The following is a 15,812-nucleotide window of genomic DNA, read 5'->3' as shown; positions in this document are numbered from 1 at the left end:
CCCAACTAAAACCTCTCCAATGCATCATCAAGGATCTACAACCTATCCTGAAGGATGACCCATCGCTCTCACAGATCTTGGGAGACAGGCCAGTCCTTGCTTACAGACAGCCCCCCAACCTGAAGCAAATACTCACAAGCAACCACACACCACACAACAAAAACATTAACTCAGGAACCTATCCTTGCAACAAAGCCCGTTGCCAACTGTGTCCACATATCTATTCAGGGGACACCATCATAGGGCCTAATCACATCAGCCACACTATGAGAGGCTCGTTCACCTGCACATCTACCAATGTGATATATGTCATCATGTGCCAGCAATGCCCCTCTGCCATGCACATTGTCCAAACTGGACAGTCTCTACGTAAAAGAATAAATGGACACAAATCAGACGTCAAGAATTATAACATTCAAAAACCAGTCGGAGAACACTTCAATCTCCGTGGTCACTCGATTACAGACCTAAAAGTGGCAATTCTTCAACAAAAAACCTTTAAAAACAGACTCCAATGAGAGACTGCTGAATTGGAATTAATTTGCAAACTGGATACAATTAACTTAGGCTTGAATAGAGACTGGGAGTGGATGGGTCATTACAAAAAGTAAAACTATTTCCCCATGTTTATTCCCCTCCCCCACTGTTCCTCACACGTTCTTGTTAACTGCTGAAAATGGCCCACCTTGATTATCACTACAAAAGGTTCCCCCCTACCCTCCCCCCACTCTCCTGCTGGTAATAGCTCACCTTACCTGATCACTCTTGTTACAGTCTGTGTGGTAACACCCATTGTTTCATGTTCTCTGTGTCTATAAAATCTCCCCACTGTATTTTCCATTACATGCATCTGATGAAGCTTATGCTCAAATAAATTTGTTAGTCTCTAAGGTGCCACAAGTCTTCCTTTTCTTTTTGCGGATACAGACTAAGATGGCTGCTACTCTGAAACCTGTCATTATCCAGAATCTGTCTTTCACATTGTAGGTATTACAGTTCAAAGTATTAATTAACAAGTGAACAGAACATTCCATATTGGGTGTATGTGAATGTTTCAATATACGATTACATTAACACGCAAACAAATAATGTGATTCAAGATAGCTTGATAAAATATGATGTAACTCTCCAAACTGAGTCTTTCATAGGTATAATGGGAGTATCTAAAGCATTGCTATTTATACCTGTACAAACTGACTGTCTGAATATATGAACTATTTTAGTTTCATGGTGCTGATTAATAATAATTATGATAATTTGTATTGTGGTATTGCAAAGAGTCTCCAGTCAGGATGACGCACATATGTTTGCACAGCAGACAGCACATAATCCCCCCGCCCCATTACTGCCTTCACATTATAAAGCTGAAATTACAGTAATTCAGAACTGACGTTCTATTCTTGACACATACATTTAATTTGCAACCAAAAATCCCAGGAAGCAGATTCTTTCATTTCTTAAGCTTCTGAATGTTGGAAGTAATTGGAGGGATGATGTGATTTCTAGACAGCAACTATAGTGGGTTATTTCTAGTGAAGAGTCATTTATTTAAAAGGATTAATTGCAGAAACAAGTTGTCATTTTGTTGGCAGTAGTATAAAAGCAAAGGCAAAAACTGTCTTCATAGAAGGATATAAAAGACATAGGGGATAAAAATCTGAAACAGATGCAGTAAGATTATATTGATTTTCACCAAAATCTTAAATTATTTCCTTAAGGGACAAAAGCCTCTTGTCAACAAAGAAATAATATATTTTTCAGTATAAATAACCAGAAAAATTCCTACAGGGACACCTTTTGCACACTTTATTTTTAATTATTATTATTATTATTAATAATAATAATATTTTTTATTATTTATATTTTACCGTAGTTAAATATATGCACAAAATTACCCTCAAAGTACAAAAGCATAGTTTGTGCAGAAGTACCAGGCTATATTATAAAGTCAAATAAGGTCATAGTCATCGAAGGATAAAGAAATATTGAATGTGTACTAATGTAGCAATGGTTTGAGAAATGATAAATTTTCATTTTATTTTCCCTGAAGTGTCTTTACCCAAGGCTTTATCAAATGTTCACTTTTAAATACAATCCTGTCTTCATTTTTCATAGAGTTTAACTTGATAGTAACCGGCCTATTCACGGAAGGTAATACATACAAGAGGTGAAGTCCTGGCCCCATTGAAGTCAATGGCAAAACTCCCATTGACTTATATTACCCAGAATACCAAAGTTGAACAAAAACAGTTGCATAGTAACAGGTTTCAGAGTAGCAGCTGTGTTAGTCTGTATCCGCAAAAAGAAAAGAAGTACTTGTGGCACCTTAGAGACTAACCAATTTATTTGAGCATAAGCTTTCGTGAGCTACAGCTCACTTCATCGGAATGCATCTGATGAACTGAGCTGTAGCTCACGAAAGCTTATGCTCAAATAAATTTGTTAGTCTCTAAGGTGCCAGAAGTCCTCCTTTTCTAGTTGCATAGTAGTTGTTCTTCCGGCATCAACAGTATGTTGAGTCAGACAAACAGAAGATCCTTTACTTATATATTTGACAGTTAGGTAGGAAATTCATTAACATACTTCAATACCCTCTCTATAGGGCAAACATATTCTGAATATCTGAGAGAACATGGGTCATATTCTGATAGCAATTATACTGATCTTAAGGAGAAAAATGGAGGCAGAAATTATGTTAAATTGGATAATTTTGATAATGTTGCCAGCAGAAATAGGTGTATTTTACTTTTGTATTGTTTTCCTTTAGTGCAGGGAGAAAACAGTAACACAATCTCTCAAACTGTTGTTCCAGGTTTTTGAATTCCTATATTTATAATGTAGTGATGAAGCAGATGCCCAAGAAACATAGCAAAATAAATGAAGATAGGAATTAAAAGCTGGGGAAAAAACATACTCCAAAACCTACTGCAAATCAGTATTTCTTGGTGGTACCATTTCTTGTCATATTTTCTTTTTGTTCTTTTTGTTGGCAGGGGCAGGTCTAATTATCCTCACGTCCCCTGAAGGTATCTCTAATAACAAGCAATACCTGCTGGGCAGCTCCCTGCTGCTTAGAACAGCCTACAAAGCCCTCTTGACTCCAGCATATGTTTCTGCTTTAAAACCTGAAAAACTTAATGGACTGTTTTTCCTCATTCTGTCTGGGACTGAACAACAATGAGGTTTAGATAGAGAGACTGGCAGGCTGACCCTAGCAAACTGTGAGCTAGAGTATGCCAAACTTCAGTTTTGGTGAGACTCAGAGACCTACTTCTTATTATTTTCCTTATTCTGAGCAAAGTAACTGACTTTGAGAGCACTCTGCCTTAGGCTAGGTGAGTCAATATTTACACTTGTGAAAAACAGAAATATTTACCATTGACCTATCCCCGGCTCTTCTGTTGGATTTTCCAGAAAACAATTACATTCAAATCACGTTTCATTATAGTTTCATTAAATAAGATAAACAATTGCATGCAGTTAATAAAGACAATAATCTTGAGGAACGGGAAACTTTATTTTAATAACCAGACATCAAGTTGTATTTTTTCCTCAGCCCACTAGTAGCCAGCCAGTCTGGTTCGCTCGGTGGGTCAAATTCTACTATCATGTACAGGAGTTCCCAAGGGTTATTTCCTCAACAGATTCATCATCCAGCTAAGGTCACTTTTGATGGAGGAAATGGCTCTGAGTGCCAACCTCTGCCTTTGCTATGCCAACTGAGCTTAATCACATTCTCCATGTGACACCTTGATGGTCAAGGAAAGAGATTACGAGCTGCTTTTATTAGTCAGAGGGGCCAGAAAAGGGTTTTAACAGGAAAAGCAACTGAGAGGGGTTGCAAAAAGGTGTAAGATAAACTAAGCCTCTTCACTCACTTTAACTTAAACCTTTTTATTGGCCAGTGGCAGTAAATTAAAGCAACTTAAGCCTGGTGTATATTAGAAACCTTTATCTGGTTTAACGAAATATTTTAAAATCAATGTACTTAGACTAGTGCAAACACCTAATGTAGAGACATAAGAGTCCTTACTTAAAATGATTTAGCTTAATTTGGTAATTTACTGATGCGACCTAAACTGCTTAAAACGAGGTTTAAAATGGATTAAATGTACCTACATTGGGACATTGGGGGTTTGCATCAGTCTAATTGAATACATTTTAAAAAATTCATTGAGGTAAACTGGTGTAACTCTTCTAAGAGACTTCTTTGCCCTTAGACTCTCTTACACTCGCTTATCAATGTGTAATTACATACTTTACATATCACCTTCAAATGTGGCTTAGAAGCTATATATGCTATATGGGAATGAATCTCTGCTTATGAAGGCAAAGGAGTAATGGAAACTCTAAATTTACTTGCTTAAGAAAGTAAATAAGGAAGTGTTATTTCCTCCTTCTCATAGCACAACAACTAGGGGTCACCAAATGAAATTAATAGGCAGCAGGTTTAAAACAAACACAAGGAAGTATTTCTTCACACAATGCACAGTCAACCTGTGGAACTCTTTGCCAGAGGATGCTGTGAAGGCCAAGACTATAACAGGGTTCAAAAAAGAACTAGATACATTGATGGAGGATAGGTCCATCAATGGCTATTAGCCAGGATGAGTAGGGATGGTGTCCTGAGCCTCTGTTTGCCAGAAGCTGGGAATGGGTGACAGGGGATGGATCACTTGATGATTACCTGTTCTGTTCACTCCCTCTGGGGCACCTGGCATTGGCCACTGTCAGAAGACAGGATACTGGGCTAGATGGACCTTTGGTCTGACCCAGTATTGCCGTTCTTATGTACTTTGAGTACATACCCATTGCCATCCCAATAACAAGTTTAATTAAAAAATTTTAGAGCAGTGGAGACCATTGCTATAAAATCTCACTTGGGTAGGTATGGACACTTTTGTTTTTCTTAATTTCAACCTCTAAGCATTTTATCCCCTTTTGAGGGGGAAGAGGCATTAAAATACCTGATCTGGGGTTTTTTGAGAAAAAATAGCAGTTGAACCTCCCTCCTCTTCATTAGGATAGTCAGGAAACTTGCCTGTAATATGCCTGCATGCAAAACAAAAGAAGACTCAATTAAAATACAATATCTGCCAATCCTGTTATTAATCTGATAACACCAATGTGTTATGGAGAGTCATCCCATCATCATACTCAAGATTGAAGGAATAGCATCACCTTCTAAGGCAGATATTCACGCAGCAAATTCATTGTCTTTCTGTTATGTTTGTACAGTACCTTGTCTATGATTGGAGTCACTAATTACTATTGCAATAAACATAACATATAAAAATACATCCATTATAATTACAGGCACTTTTGCTTGCATACTGAACAATTTCTATTTGCACATGTATAAATAGCATCAGATGGAAAAACTGGTTCCCTGCATTTGCAATAAATCAACATACATGTGAAAAAGGATTTTCTCATTTATACTACAAAAAGTTTTTAGAGGCCAGTTGAAAAATGGCCCTTAGAACCAAAAAAGAAGCATAGATCATCTGTTCTGTTGAATGTTAGGCCACATTTGATTTTACAAACGTATTTTATCTCTAAGATAAGTAAGGATTCATTCAAATTTTTGACTCAGTGAAAAAGTTTAATATTGTATTAGATGCAGCTCCTATGTTTACATAATGCTAAGAGTTTGACTTAAAGCGGATAAACGCCAGAGCATTTGACATTAAGGTGTTTACTGCTTTATTATTAATGCTAGGTGAAGGGAAAAAATGACAATGTGAACTAAAGGTGAAGAATCAGACTGAACTCAACCCCTTTAAGCAATTTACTATAAACGTGTATTACAAAAATGTTTTATTTTGGTATTTTTGTTTACTTTTTATTTAAAAATAATTCATAGATACAAATGGATGTTACTTTCCTGAGAGACAAAAATTCTGTTTCTTGAGCAATAGATTAGGTAGGTTTTCAAAAGCATTAACTGTGAGAGGCATTTTTTTTGTTAAAAGTTGCAAAAAATCTTTTTAAGATAATTACGGTGTGCTGAATCCAAATATGGTTGTTACCAATCTGTATGTTGGGTATAAAGGCCTCACAAACAAAGAAACATGGAAATGGCTGGAGTGTAAATCTTTATTTCCTTTTGTCGAGGATTAACATACTTCAGTTGGACCTTAATGAACAATACGATGTAATGAAAGTGAGCAAATAATATGCACAACCTTTTTATAAAGCTATTGGATTTCAGTTTCTCATTTGTAAGATGTGCTAGAAATATTTTAATATGTTATACAACCATGAAAGAGCATGTTTGCATGCCTCTTATCATTTGAACATTTGCACCTTGAAACAAAAGCATTCAAGCTAATTTAAAGATCAGAAATACAACACATAATCTGAAAACACCCATTTTTAAAACAAGTGAAAATATTTCTTGATTCAACCTTAAGTAAACATTTTAATGCACACAAGTTAAGCACACATCTTAATGTACTATTCCAAGAAATGTTGGTATGCAGTGGCAGATTGAATCAGTCTTATTAGGTCACATATTATGGCACAGCTATTTATTTGATAGTACTGTCCTGGTGAACTGTCATGTACATTGACACACCCTTGTTCCAGTTCTCTACATTTGCAATCTCCTGTACAAACAAGTTGCACTGTCCTGCACCTACATCACTGACTTCTGCACCCTGTTGGGCAGCCACAGAATATTGCCTCCATGCAATCTGCTGGGCATTGGTGGCTGTTACATGAGCTGTCCTCCGATTTCCAACCCATTGTATCTGGAGGAGGAAATATAGGATTTTGGGGCAGTGGGACTGTCTCCAAGCTAGTGACTGGTAGTGAGCTCTCTGCATGTGAACAAAAAGATCCTCACTTGTTGGAGGTAAAGTGTCTTATAACGACATGTCTGTGAACAAAATAACATGTGCTTTGTCAGTGCTGTGGACCTCTGGCATGCCATACATTTTATAAATAAACTCTTCTGCACTTTTCACCTCCTTTGAGTCTAGGTCACATTGTACAAGACAGTTAGAAGCTGATGGTGTTGTTGAAAAACTTTACATGAGGTCTTCTTGCTTTGTCCGGCAATAAAAGAAGTACCAGTCAGAGCATGAAATGGGAGCAGAGTTTCCAGAACAGTGGGTCCATATTGTACTTTCTCACAAATGGCATGAATAGGAAAGTACTTTGGTTCCCTTGATGTACCAGCTTTCATCCAAAGCTGCCTACATGTCATTTTGCTGTAGCGACCCCCACCCAAAAAACCCCTACATCAGTGTCCCTGGCTGTGACAACCACACTGTCAGCACCACTGTGGACAGTGTAAAATCATTCCTGTGTCTGCTTCTTCCTGATGAGCACACACTTGATTAGTGTCAACTATTGCTGTTGAGCACTGTATTTCAGCCTCATCCTGAAATCCACCAGCCGGACAGATGATTTTGTCATACGGTTCTTCTGTCATTAGTTGCTCTTATAGAAATGTTTCAAGGTCCTCCTTATTGTCTGGAAGCTCAATCAAATGCATCCAGTTACTTGGAAGATGCACATATTTGACTTCCACCACTCTTCGGATGGGTCTTGTACCTCTTTAGCATTTTTCTGTTGTACCACCCTCAACAGATTCCTTGTAGTACCTGTCAAACACAATGTCTATTCTGTGGAAGTCTGCTCCAGTCCTAAGTACTGTTTTTACAAATGTGCCTGCAAGGTCTCCAAATGTTTTGGATGGCTCGCGATGACTTTCCTGTAGCTTGTCCCAAAGCTTGTGTATCTGTCACAAAACAGCGTCTCCCAAAAGGGGTAACTGTTGGTGGGCAGCTGTCTGTACATCACCAAGTACTGCTTTTGTGCTTGTTCTTAGACTGCCACTTGTATGTGCTAATTGCAAAGGGACAGGCATTAACTCATGTTTCAAAATATGTTGCAAATTCACAATCCTGCTGGCTTCATAGTCTGTGATAAATTGCTGAAAAATATTTCTGTCTGCCTTCATGCTTGAGGCTTTTTCTTTGACTTCTTTCCCTACCTCATATATCATGAAAAAATTTGGAGCATTATTTGTTGGCAGTGGATCATGAATGTGTACACATTCAGGTTCTCCCTCTTGTTCCATAAGCCATTTCTCCACAAAGCTTTCCAATTGCATTTGTTGTAGGAGCTATGCCTTCAACAGTGTGTCTTGTATGGCTTCAGCAGCCAGATCTTTTGTTGCAATATTTTGCAACGAAAAGTATGATTCCTACCTGGAGAAAATCTTGAACCTCTGAAGTGTTCATAAGAATGCACTCTCATCTTCTTTGTCACACTGCTTGTTTGGCTTTCTTGACTCTGTAACAGGTGAACCACTCGCTGCTAGGGCACCTCCTAGCTGGCTGCTCTGGGGATTAGCTCCATCCAGGTCTGGTAGACCCTCCGGTTGGCAGTGCACATGAATGAGCAACCCTCTCTCTTTTTCTGTCTTGGAGACTCAGGGTGCTCTCTCTTCATGGCTTGGCTGTTTAGCCAGGTCACTGTGTGTTTTCCCCTTCCGGGAAGTTATCAAAGCCTCTCCATCCAAAGTGGCAGTCTTCTCCCTCACTGCCCTGACTGTGCCACTTCCTCAGTGGGTGGTAGGGGAACCCAGGCCTGCCCTCTACTCCAGGTTCAGTTCAGGCACTCTCTAATCAGTGACCAAGGTCTGCAATGTCCTACCTTGCTGCAATTTTCCTGAGCCTTTTCCTGCTCCGCCTCTCTCAGGATTTTGCTCCATCACCCTTCTGAATAAACTATTCCTTCATGGCCTAGCTCCCCTGGGGTTTTTACTCCCCTGCTGAGTTTCCTTCCTTCTGAGTGTCCTCCTGACATCCAGAGAGTGGCTGCAGGCTCCTTCACTGCAGCCCTTTCCCACTGCCAGCTTCCTGGGTTTATACTAACCCTACCTGTTCCTTCTCAGTTGGGCGGCTTCATCAACGATTCACGAATAAGTTGGTCATCCAAACCAACATGGAACATGACTCTGGTGTCCGCTGTGATAGGGACTCTCAGGTTGTAAGAAAAGGCAAGTCTGCTGAGGGCTGAGTGTTGGCAATGCCTACAATTCCACGTCCTTTCTTTCCTGTGCCATTAAGCTACTCTTGGCTCTGATCAGGGTTCACTTGATTGAACTTCTGACATGATCTCTTGACAACAAAGTTCCTTTGCAGGAACTCCTCGAGCACTTCAGCTAGTAGCTGATGCATTTCTGCAATGCAGGTGGCGTCCCACTTTGCATAATTTGTGTGGTCATATCACATGAAGAATGGCAGTGTACGCTTGAAGGTGAAGAGGTGTATCTCCCAATTTCTTTCTCTCTGTGCATGGGGGAACATGAGCAGTAGGGCCACCATTTCCATGTACTGTCACCAAAACCTGAAGTTCACACTACCTTGACCTTTGGTGCTCAGAAATGTGGATGTGAGATTTCAAACTCTTTCAAGTACAAATGGACGTGATCTCACTATAAGAATGTGACTGATGAGCTTTGACAATATCCTCTTTGCACTCTTGATCGTGCACTGCTATAAACTCCAAGAGTTGTGAAAGAAGCAGGTACCACAGTAGCTTGAAATGTCAGTTTGTGGGCCCAGGTTGCCTTAATGTAAGACTTGCCATTCATAGCTTGCTCTGCAGAGTTTGGACCAAGAACTCCACTTTCAATCTACTGCAAGTCCTGAAGCCTGTGTGTGCTGGCCTATAAGTTCATCCCTCCAAATCATGGAAAAGCCACTCTCTCTGCTCTGGTGTGGCCCATTTTAGTTCCATCAGTTTACGGTACAGTTTCATCAACAGTTAGACCCACATACTGCAGCCCAAGCACAAACATGTGAACATGTTTGTATCTCCATACAGGAGTACTGAGGGTGTCTAGTTTATGGGAAGGAGCTTGAATGATTGGCAAGTATCCAGTGGCAGATATTTCTGGTTCTGTTGTGTACAAATGGTTGAAATAGGTCCATTCACCTCTTGGGTTCTCATTTTGATATTTAATGATAAAGCTAAATATCAGAAGCTCTTGTCTGCACTGCAGTTTTGCACTGTTCTTCAGAGTCTGAGTACCACTCTTTGCAAACATGGTCCTTGAATACTGGTTTAGGTTTACCATTTCTTACATTGGCTGCTCTGATGGTGTCGATTGCATCAGGAACATTGAGCGTGCTGCTGTTTAGATCATTCAACATTTAGATAAGGGGTAGATTCTCTTTGCCAAGCAGCAACTTGGGTTGCATGGAATATGTTCTTGCCATTCAGAGAAGCATCATTTATGGAAATATTGGTGGCTTTATAGTGAACAAATTCCTGGGAACCAGGCTGGGGGGGAATAACAGTGCCATTCTCAGCATCCATAGTTTGTATGGTTTTCTCTGCAAGGGCTCTCCCCACCTTTAGGATTTCTTCATAACTAATACTGTGGACAGCCTTATGGGAAAAGCTGAACAAGTTGTTTTTGACATTATTGCCTGATGGGAGGTACACCCAAGACCAATATGCTTTGGTGTCCCTTTCTTTCCACCACTCACACCATATACAATGTCTTGTGCTAAACTAAGCACCTTGAATTTCCCTAATTCTTGTTTCTCAAAGTTCTCTTCAACAGCATCACAGTCAAGGAGAAATTGGCCTTATACAGCAAGTGAAGGAACATGTACAGCAGCTGAAGGCTATCTGGAGTGCAAGCAACTGCGTCATCCTCACTGACATTGAAACCTTTGTGGCCAGGATCTGACAAAGTATCTCCCTGAATTTTCAATGCAACATGTACCAGTGACAGAAATATGTCGTCTTGGGGCTGATAAATGCAGATGGCCATCTCGTCATCATGGCAAGAATCCATCGTTTGTGAGATGGGTACATATTTATACTTGGATGGAACTAAGAGTGTTCACCTTGATCGATCTCCTGCTTAGAGACAATGAAATAAATCACCCAAGTGAACTTGGAGTTTTCCCTTGAATGATGATCTACAACTGATATAGGAATGGGGAATTTCAATGCCAGTTTCCTTTGCAAGATTGCTGTAATGATGCCAAAACTCAGATACTTTCAAAATATGGCTGCATGCTGAAGCTCATTTTGAAGCCAAAGTATTGCTGTGCCAGTAACTTTGGTACCCTCATTCTTTTGCATTACAGACCTCATAAATGGGATGTAACAAGTCAGGTAGTACCTGCCTTCAGCAGCTATGGGGTCATTTACTCCAGTAAAGAAACACTCATTTTGTGGTCAAATACAGCTGCCTTCATTATCTGTTCACTCATTTTGAATGTAGTTATGAAGGTAAGTCTCTGTTTAGGGCACGCTTCTTGACAAAACAGGCAGCATCGCCAGTCCATAAGTTTCACAGACCTGGACTGTCTTGTATTACAGACACTGGTCTCTTTATTGGGATCACTACATCTTGCCACATATGATACAGCAGTTGCAGATGGTTTTGCTTTCTGTAACCTCTGGATTTTGCCTTTGTCAATGTATTGGGCATAGAAATTTCTGTGCCAGACGACTGATAGTGTCTGTTCTGAATGAAAGCTGGACTCACTTCTGTCAATGGCCTCTCTGTATTTGACATCTCGCTGTTTCTTTCTAATGGCTCTTGCCCTCCTTCTTGTTCATGGGCTTCATGCACATCTTTTTTACTTGATTTTTGGCAAATAATGCAGACACTGTAGGAAACTGGTGCAGCTCTCTTGAAATTTACTACCAGTTCCATCGTTTACTACAACTTGGAACAATATGAGTGCCATAAACCACCACCTCCTCTAACTACTGTTGCTCTCTCTAGTTGTTAAAAACAAAACAAACAAACAAAAACAAAAAATCCCATCACCGTCACTTCTATGTTAATTCTACTCTCCAAAGCATTATTACTATAAAACAAATATTAAGCATGGAAGAAAATGAAAAAATGATTTCACATATTACAGGAAAAATATCATCTGTGTTATGATTAACTTATTTCTACTATTACAGCATATGGATGACTAAATGTTATAGAAGTTGCAACAGGCGTAAAAACCATGTGGTGTGCCCTCTCATTTCTTTATTTAATAGATTAAAAAGACTTGGGCTCGCGGGACTTGAGCTCTGGCTCTGGGGCTGAAAATTGCTATGTAGGTGTTCGGGCTCAGGCTGGAGCCTGAGCTCTGAGACCCTGGGAGGGTGGAGGGTCTCAGATCTTGGGCTCCAGCCTGAGCATCTACACAGCAATTTTTAGTTCTGTAGCCCAAGCCCTACAAGCCCCAGTCAGCTGCCCCTTGCCAGCCGGAGCCATGCCACGGGGCTTTCATCCCTGTATAGACGTACCCTTAGTGTACTGGCTGAGGGGTTTATTCTACCCTTTCTTGGGGGACAGAGCCCACTGCACATATGGTCCAATATCCATCCTGATGGGCCTGGGCAGCAGTGGAAAACTTCTACTGGGCACACAGCATTTACTGATCCAGAATGGAGCGGCATGTGTCCTGGCCTGCCTAATATGTGCTAAAATGCTAAGTAGGAATCCTCCCCTGCTTCTGTGCAGCTGTACTTGGTAGGAAAGAGGCTCCCTTCTCCCTTTCCCCCAGTGCACCCATGCAATATATACAGGGTGGCATTTGGCAATAACTGCATATTCAAATAAAGTTTTTCTTTATCTGAAAGATAAGTGACTCCAAAGAAGTTGCTTGGTCTGTTACTTAAATACATATGCACATAAATACTTTTACAGACATATGCTTTATGTAATTGCTACTGCTGTGTAATTAATTCTAAACTGACACCTGCTTTGAAAATTCTTGGAAACTATTTAATATTCATGACTATAACAGGATTTTTAAATGCTAAAAGCAAGTAAACCAGAATACATGAGATGCTGTGTCAAATTTCAGCCCAGAATGAACTTTTACTTTCTCCATATTATGAACTTTGGCATGAAAAGGCTTACTATGGGAATCCTTCTCCGTTCCAATTCCATGGTGCAAATGGCATGGCTATGCTGTTAGCTAAGTATTTCAGATGATATAGCAGCAGACACCTCTAATAAGCAACCAACCCTGATAATCAGAGTGGTGATGAAAAGGACATTACTCTGACTCCCACAGTGTTTCCGTCTCAAAGAGCTGGGGTATGACGGCATTTATTGCAGGCCACAGCCCATTTGTGGAGCACTGGAGATTAATTGAGAACTTCAAACTACTTGCTGTCAGCAAGATCACTCTTCATTAAGAATTTCTAAAAAAAGTATCTGGTCCATGTTTCCCTCTAGTCTGTTCAGTGCTCAGTTCCCACAGAAATATCACCTGAATGTGTTCTCTGCATGCACAATGGTCTCTACATCTGGATGACAGACAGGTCCGGACTAAGACCTTTAGAGGCCCTAAGCACTGAAAAGATTATGGTGCCACCACATATGTAATTCAAAACCAAAACAATACTATACCGTAAAATAAAATTTTATTTTTCGAAATGACACAAAACTTACACGTATGCTGAAATTAAAATAGCTTCTTTCTAGATTTTCTGATTGCAAAATTCTGGATAAGTTCATCGAAGCTGACTCGACGAAGCATGTCCGCTTCCATACACGATAGGGAAAGTGAATCAAGTCTGTCCTGACACATTGTTGTTCTCTGAGGGTTTTTTATTCTTCTCAGCTGAGAAAAGGAGCATTCTGCGGAGCAGTTAGTAACCATCAATGCTAGAAAAATCCATCGTGCGATCTCTGCATTTGGAAATACACATTGTATTCCGTCTTTCAGTAGTGTGTCATGAAGATCAATGAGACTGAATTTCATTTTTCCTGTTTCATTAAACTTTGCGCGCATATAACAGTGGAACTGCCGTACTTCTCCACAGAGATCCATGTTCAAGTCAACAGGGTATGAGTCAACTAGCTTTTGGGAACCTTGTGAATATTGTTCGTCAGGTAAGTCCATATTGTTTAGAAAAGAAAATCTACTTGATACTTCTTTGTACACTTCACCTCTTCTCTTCATATGAGCTTCAAGTGTATTAATTATAGTGCTGTAAGTAGATACGTGAAATTTGTCTCTAGGATTCAATGCTGTTTCTGTTGCACTGCTATCATTTGCTTGTTTTTTCCTGATTCACTTGCAGGCCTGGGCTTCTTTGTAGTTAGTATCAGGCAAGATATCTTTTGATATGTCTTCAAATCTTTCGAAATCATTCCTCAAAGTGTTCAAGTGGTCTGCTAATGATTGACAGAGGTCTGCACATGTTTTCAAATCCAGTTATTTTTCTTGGAGAGCTTGACTTGTGTGGTAAAAGTGTTGTAAAATTTAATTCCACATAGTCAACATGAATACAAACTCTAGTTCTTGCATCTTGTTCACAATGTTTTCTGCCTCTCGCGTAGTTTCTCCCTTTTGTGATTGGTCTTCAGCTATACTTTCTAATGCATCCACAATCTTTGAGTAGGACTCCAGAATTGCACTTGTTGCCACTGCATGTGCCTCCCAGCAAGTATCAGAAAGAGATTTCAACACACGATCATTGCCCAAATATGTTTTAAGAACTGCCCATCGGTGTGTTGAGGCAGAGAAAAATGTATAAAGTAACTGGACTGTTGAGAAAAAACTAACTGCCACCGGACAGCAATCAACAGTACTGCGGCCAACAAGATTGAGAGAGTGTGCAGCAAATGGTATGAATATGGCATGTTTATTCTGTTCTAAAAGCTTCTTCTGCATTCCTTGATAACACCCTGACATGTTGGCAGCGTCGTCATAAGACTGACCTCTGCACTTTGAGAAATCTATTTTGCAAACTTGGCACAGATAATGCAGTACTTGATTTGCCATTTCTTCACCCAGTGTGGCTTTTAAAATTGAGGAATGTTACAAAATCGTTCAACTGGTTTTCCATCGGTGGGAGACACATATCTTAGTACAATACTCAATTGCTCAATATGTGAAAGATCAGGTGTAGAGTCGACAGATAAACTGAAGTCCCCAGCAGTACTTATTTCATCCACAATAGCTGAACGAACTTTGTTGCTCATTAGACCAATGAGTTCATCACATATTGTCTTGAATAAGTATGATGGGTTACCTTTGCCAGCATTCCCATATTTTGAGATATGGCCTGCTAAAAAAAAAATCTCATTTTTTTTGGTGCCCCTTGCTTTGCTGGTGCCCTAAGCACGTGCTTAGTCTGCCTATTGGGTAATCCAGCCCTGATGACAGATCACTTGCAAAATGCATGGGCCCTGTGGCCTTTTTGCATTTTTGTTTGTCAAGGAAAGGGGAATAGTGTCCAAAAACACTGTAGTCAGGTAAGTCTTAAAGTAACCAGTTACATAGCGGGGCTTGGGTTGGAAAGCTTATACTAGGGTAAGAAGAATAACATTTTGCTTGTACTAGAGTGAGTAATGTACTCAGGAGAGATACTGTATGAATGTAAGACTTTGAAGAGGGACCTGATTCAGTGTCAAGACAAAACTTAATGAATGTGGCACTGTTCTTGTTTTCTCTACATTGCACAGAAATGCAAACTTGCTTTACAGCATCTCATAGAAATGTAAAAACCTCCAGAATTGGATGAAGCAACTCTCATTTTTAACTTGATGATCATATCATCAGGCAAGAATCAAAGAAAGCTCAAGGAAAGTAAGAAAGCAGCGGCATGTGGTACAGTATACTATCAGAGTTTCATATATAGCATACAATTTATTTGTAAAACTGTTTAAAATGAATATGATTGGGAGACATTGATTTGCAAAGAAAAGTTTCCTAGTATGGTCACTGGGTGGGATTGGGTTCAGTGGCTGCAGCAGAAGCCAAATGGAAGATGCTACAGATCACGGTTAGGAAGAAATCACTCTC

The 15,812-nt window shown here is 39.8% G+C and overlaps 1 protein-coding gene across 1 annotated transcript in view; it reads right to left on the bottom strand.

Moving 5' to 3' along the window:
* The window catches only part of IQCA1 (IQ motif containing with AAA domain 1), a 155,077-nt gene that overhangs the window by 71,366 nt on the left and 67,899 nt on the right, over positions 1-15,812 (bottom strand). Inside the window, exon 7 of the mRNA XM_037913018.2 lies at positions 4,968-5,052. Within this exon, the coding sequence (XP_037768946.1) occupies positions 4,968-5,052 (85 nt within the window). The remainder of the gene's footprint in view (positions 1-4,967; positions 5,053-15,812) is intronic.

The sequence above is a fragment of the Chelonia mydas genome, chromosome 11, assembly GCF_015237465.2.
Source record: "Chelonia mydas isolate rCheMyd1 chromosome 11, rCheMyd1.pri.v2, whole genome shotgun sequence".
Lineage (NCBI taxonomy): Eukaryota > Metazoa > Chordata > Testudines > Cheloniidae > Chelonia > Chelonia mydas.
This window is presented reverse-complemented; position numbering and strand designations above follow the sequence as displayed.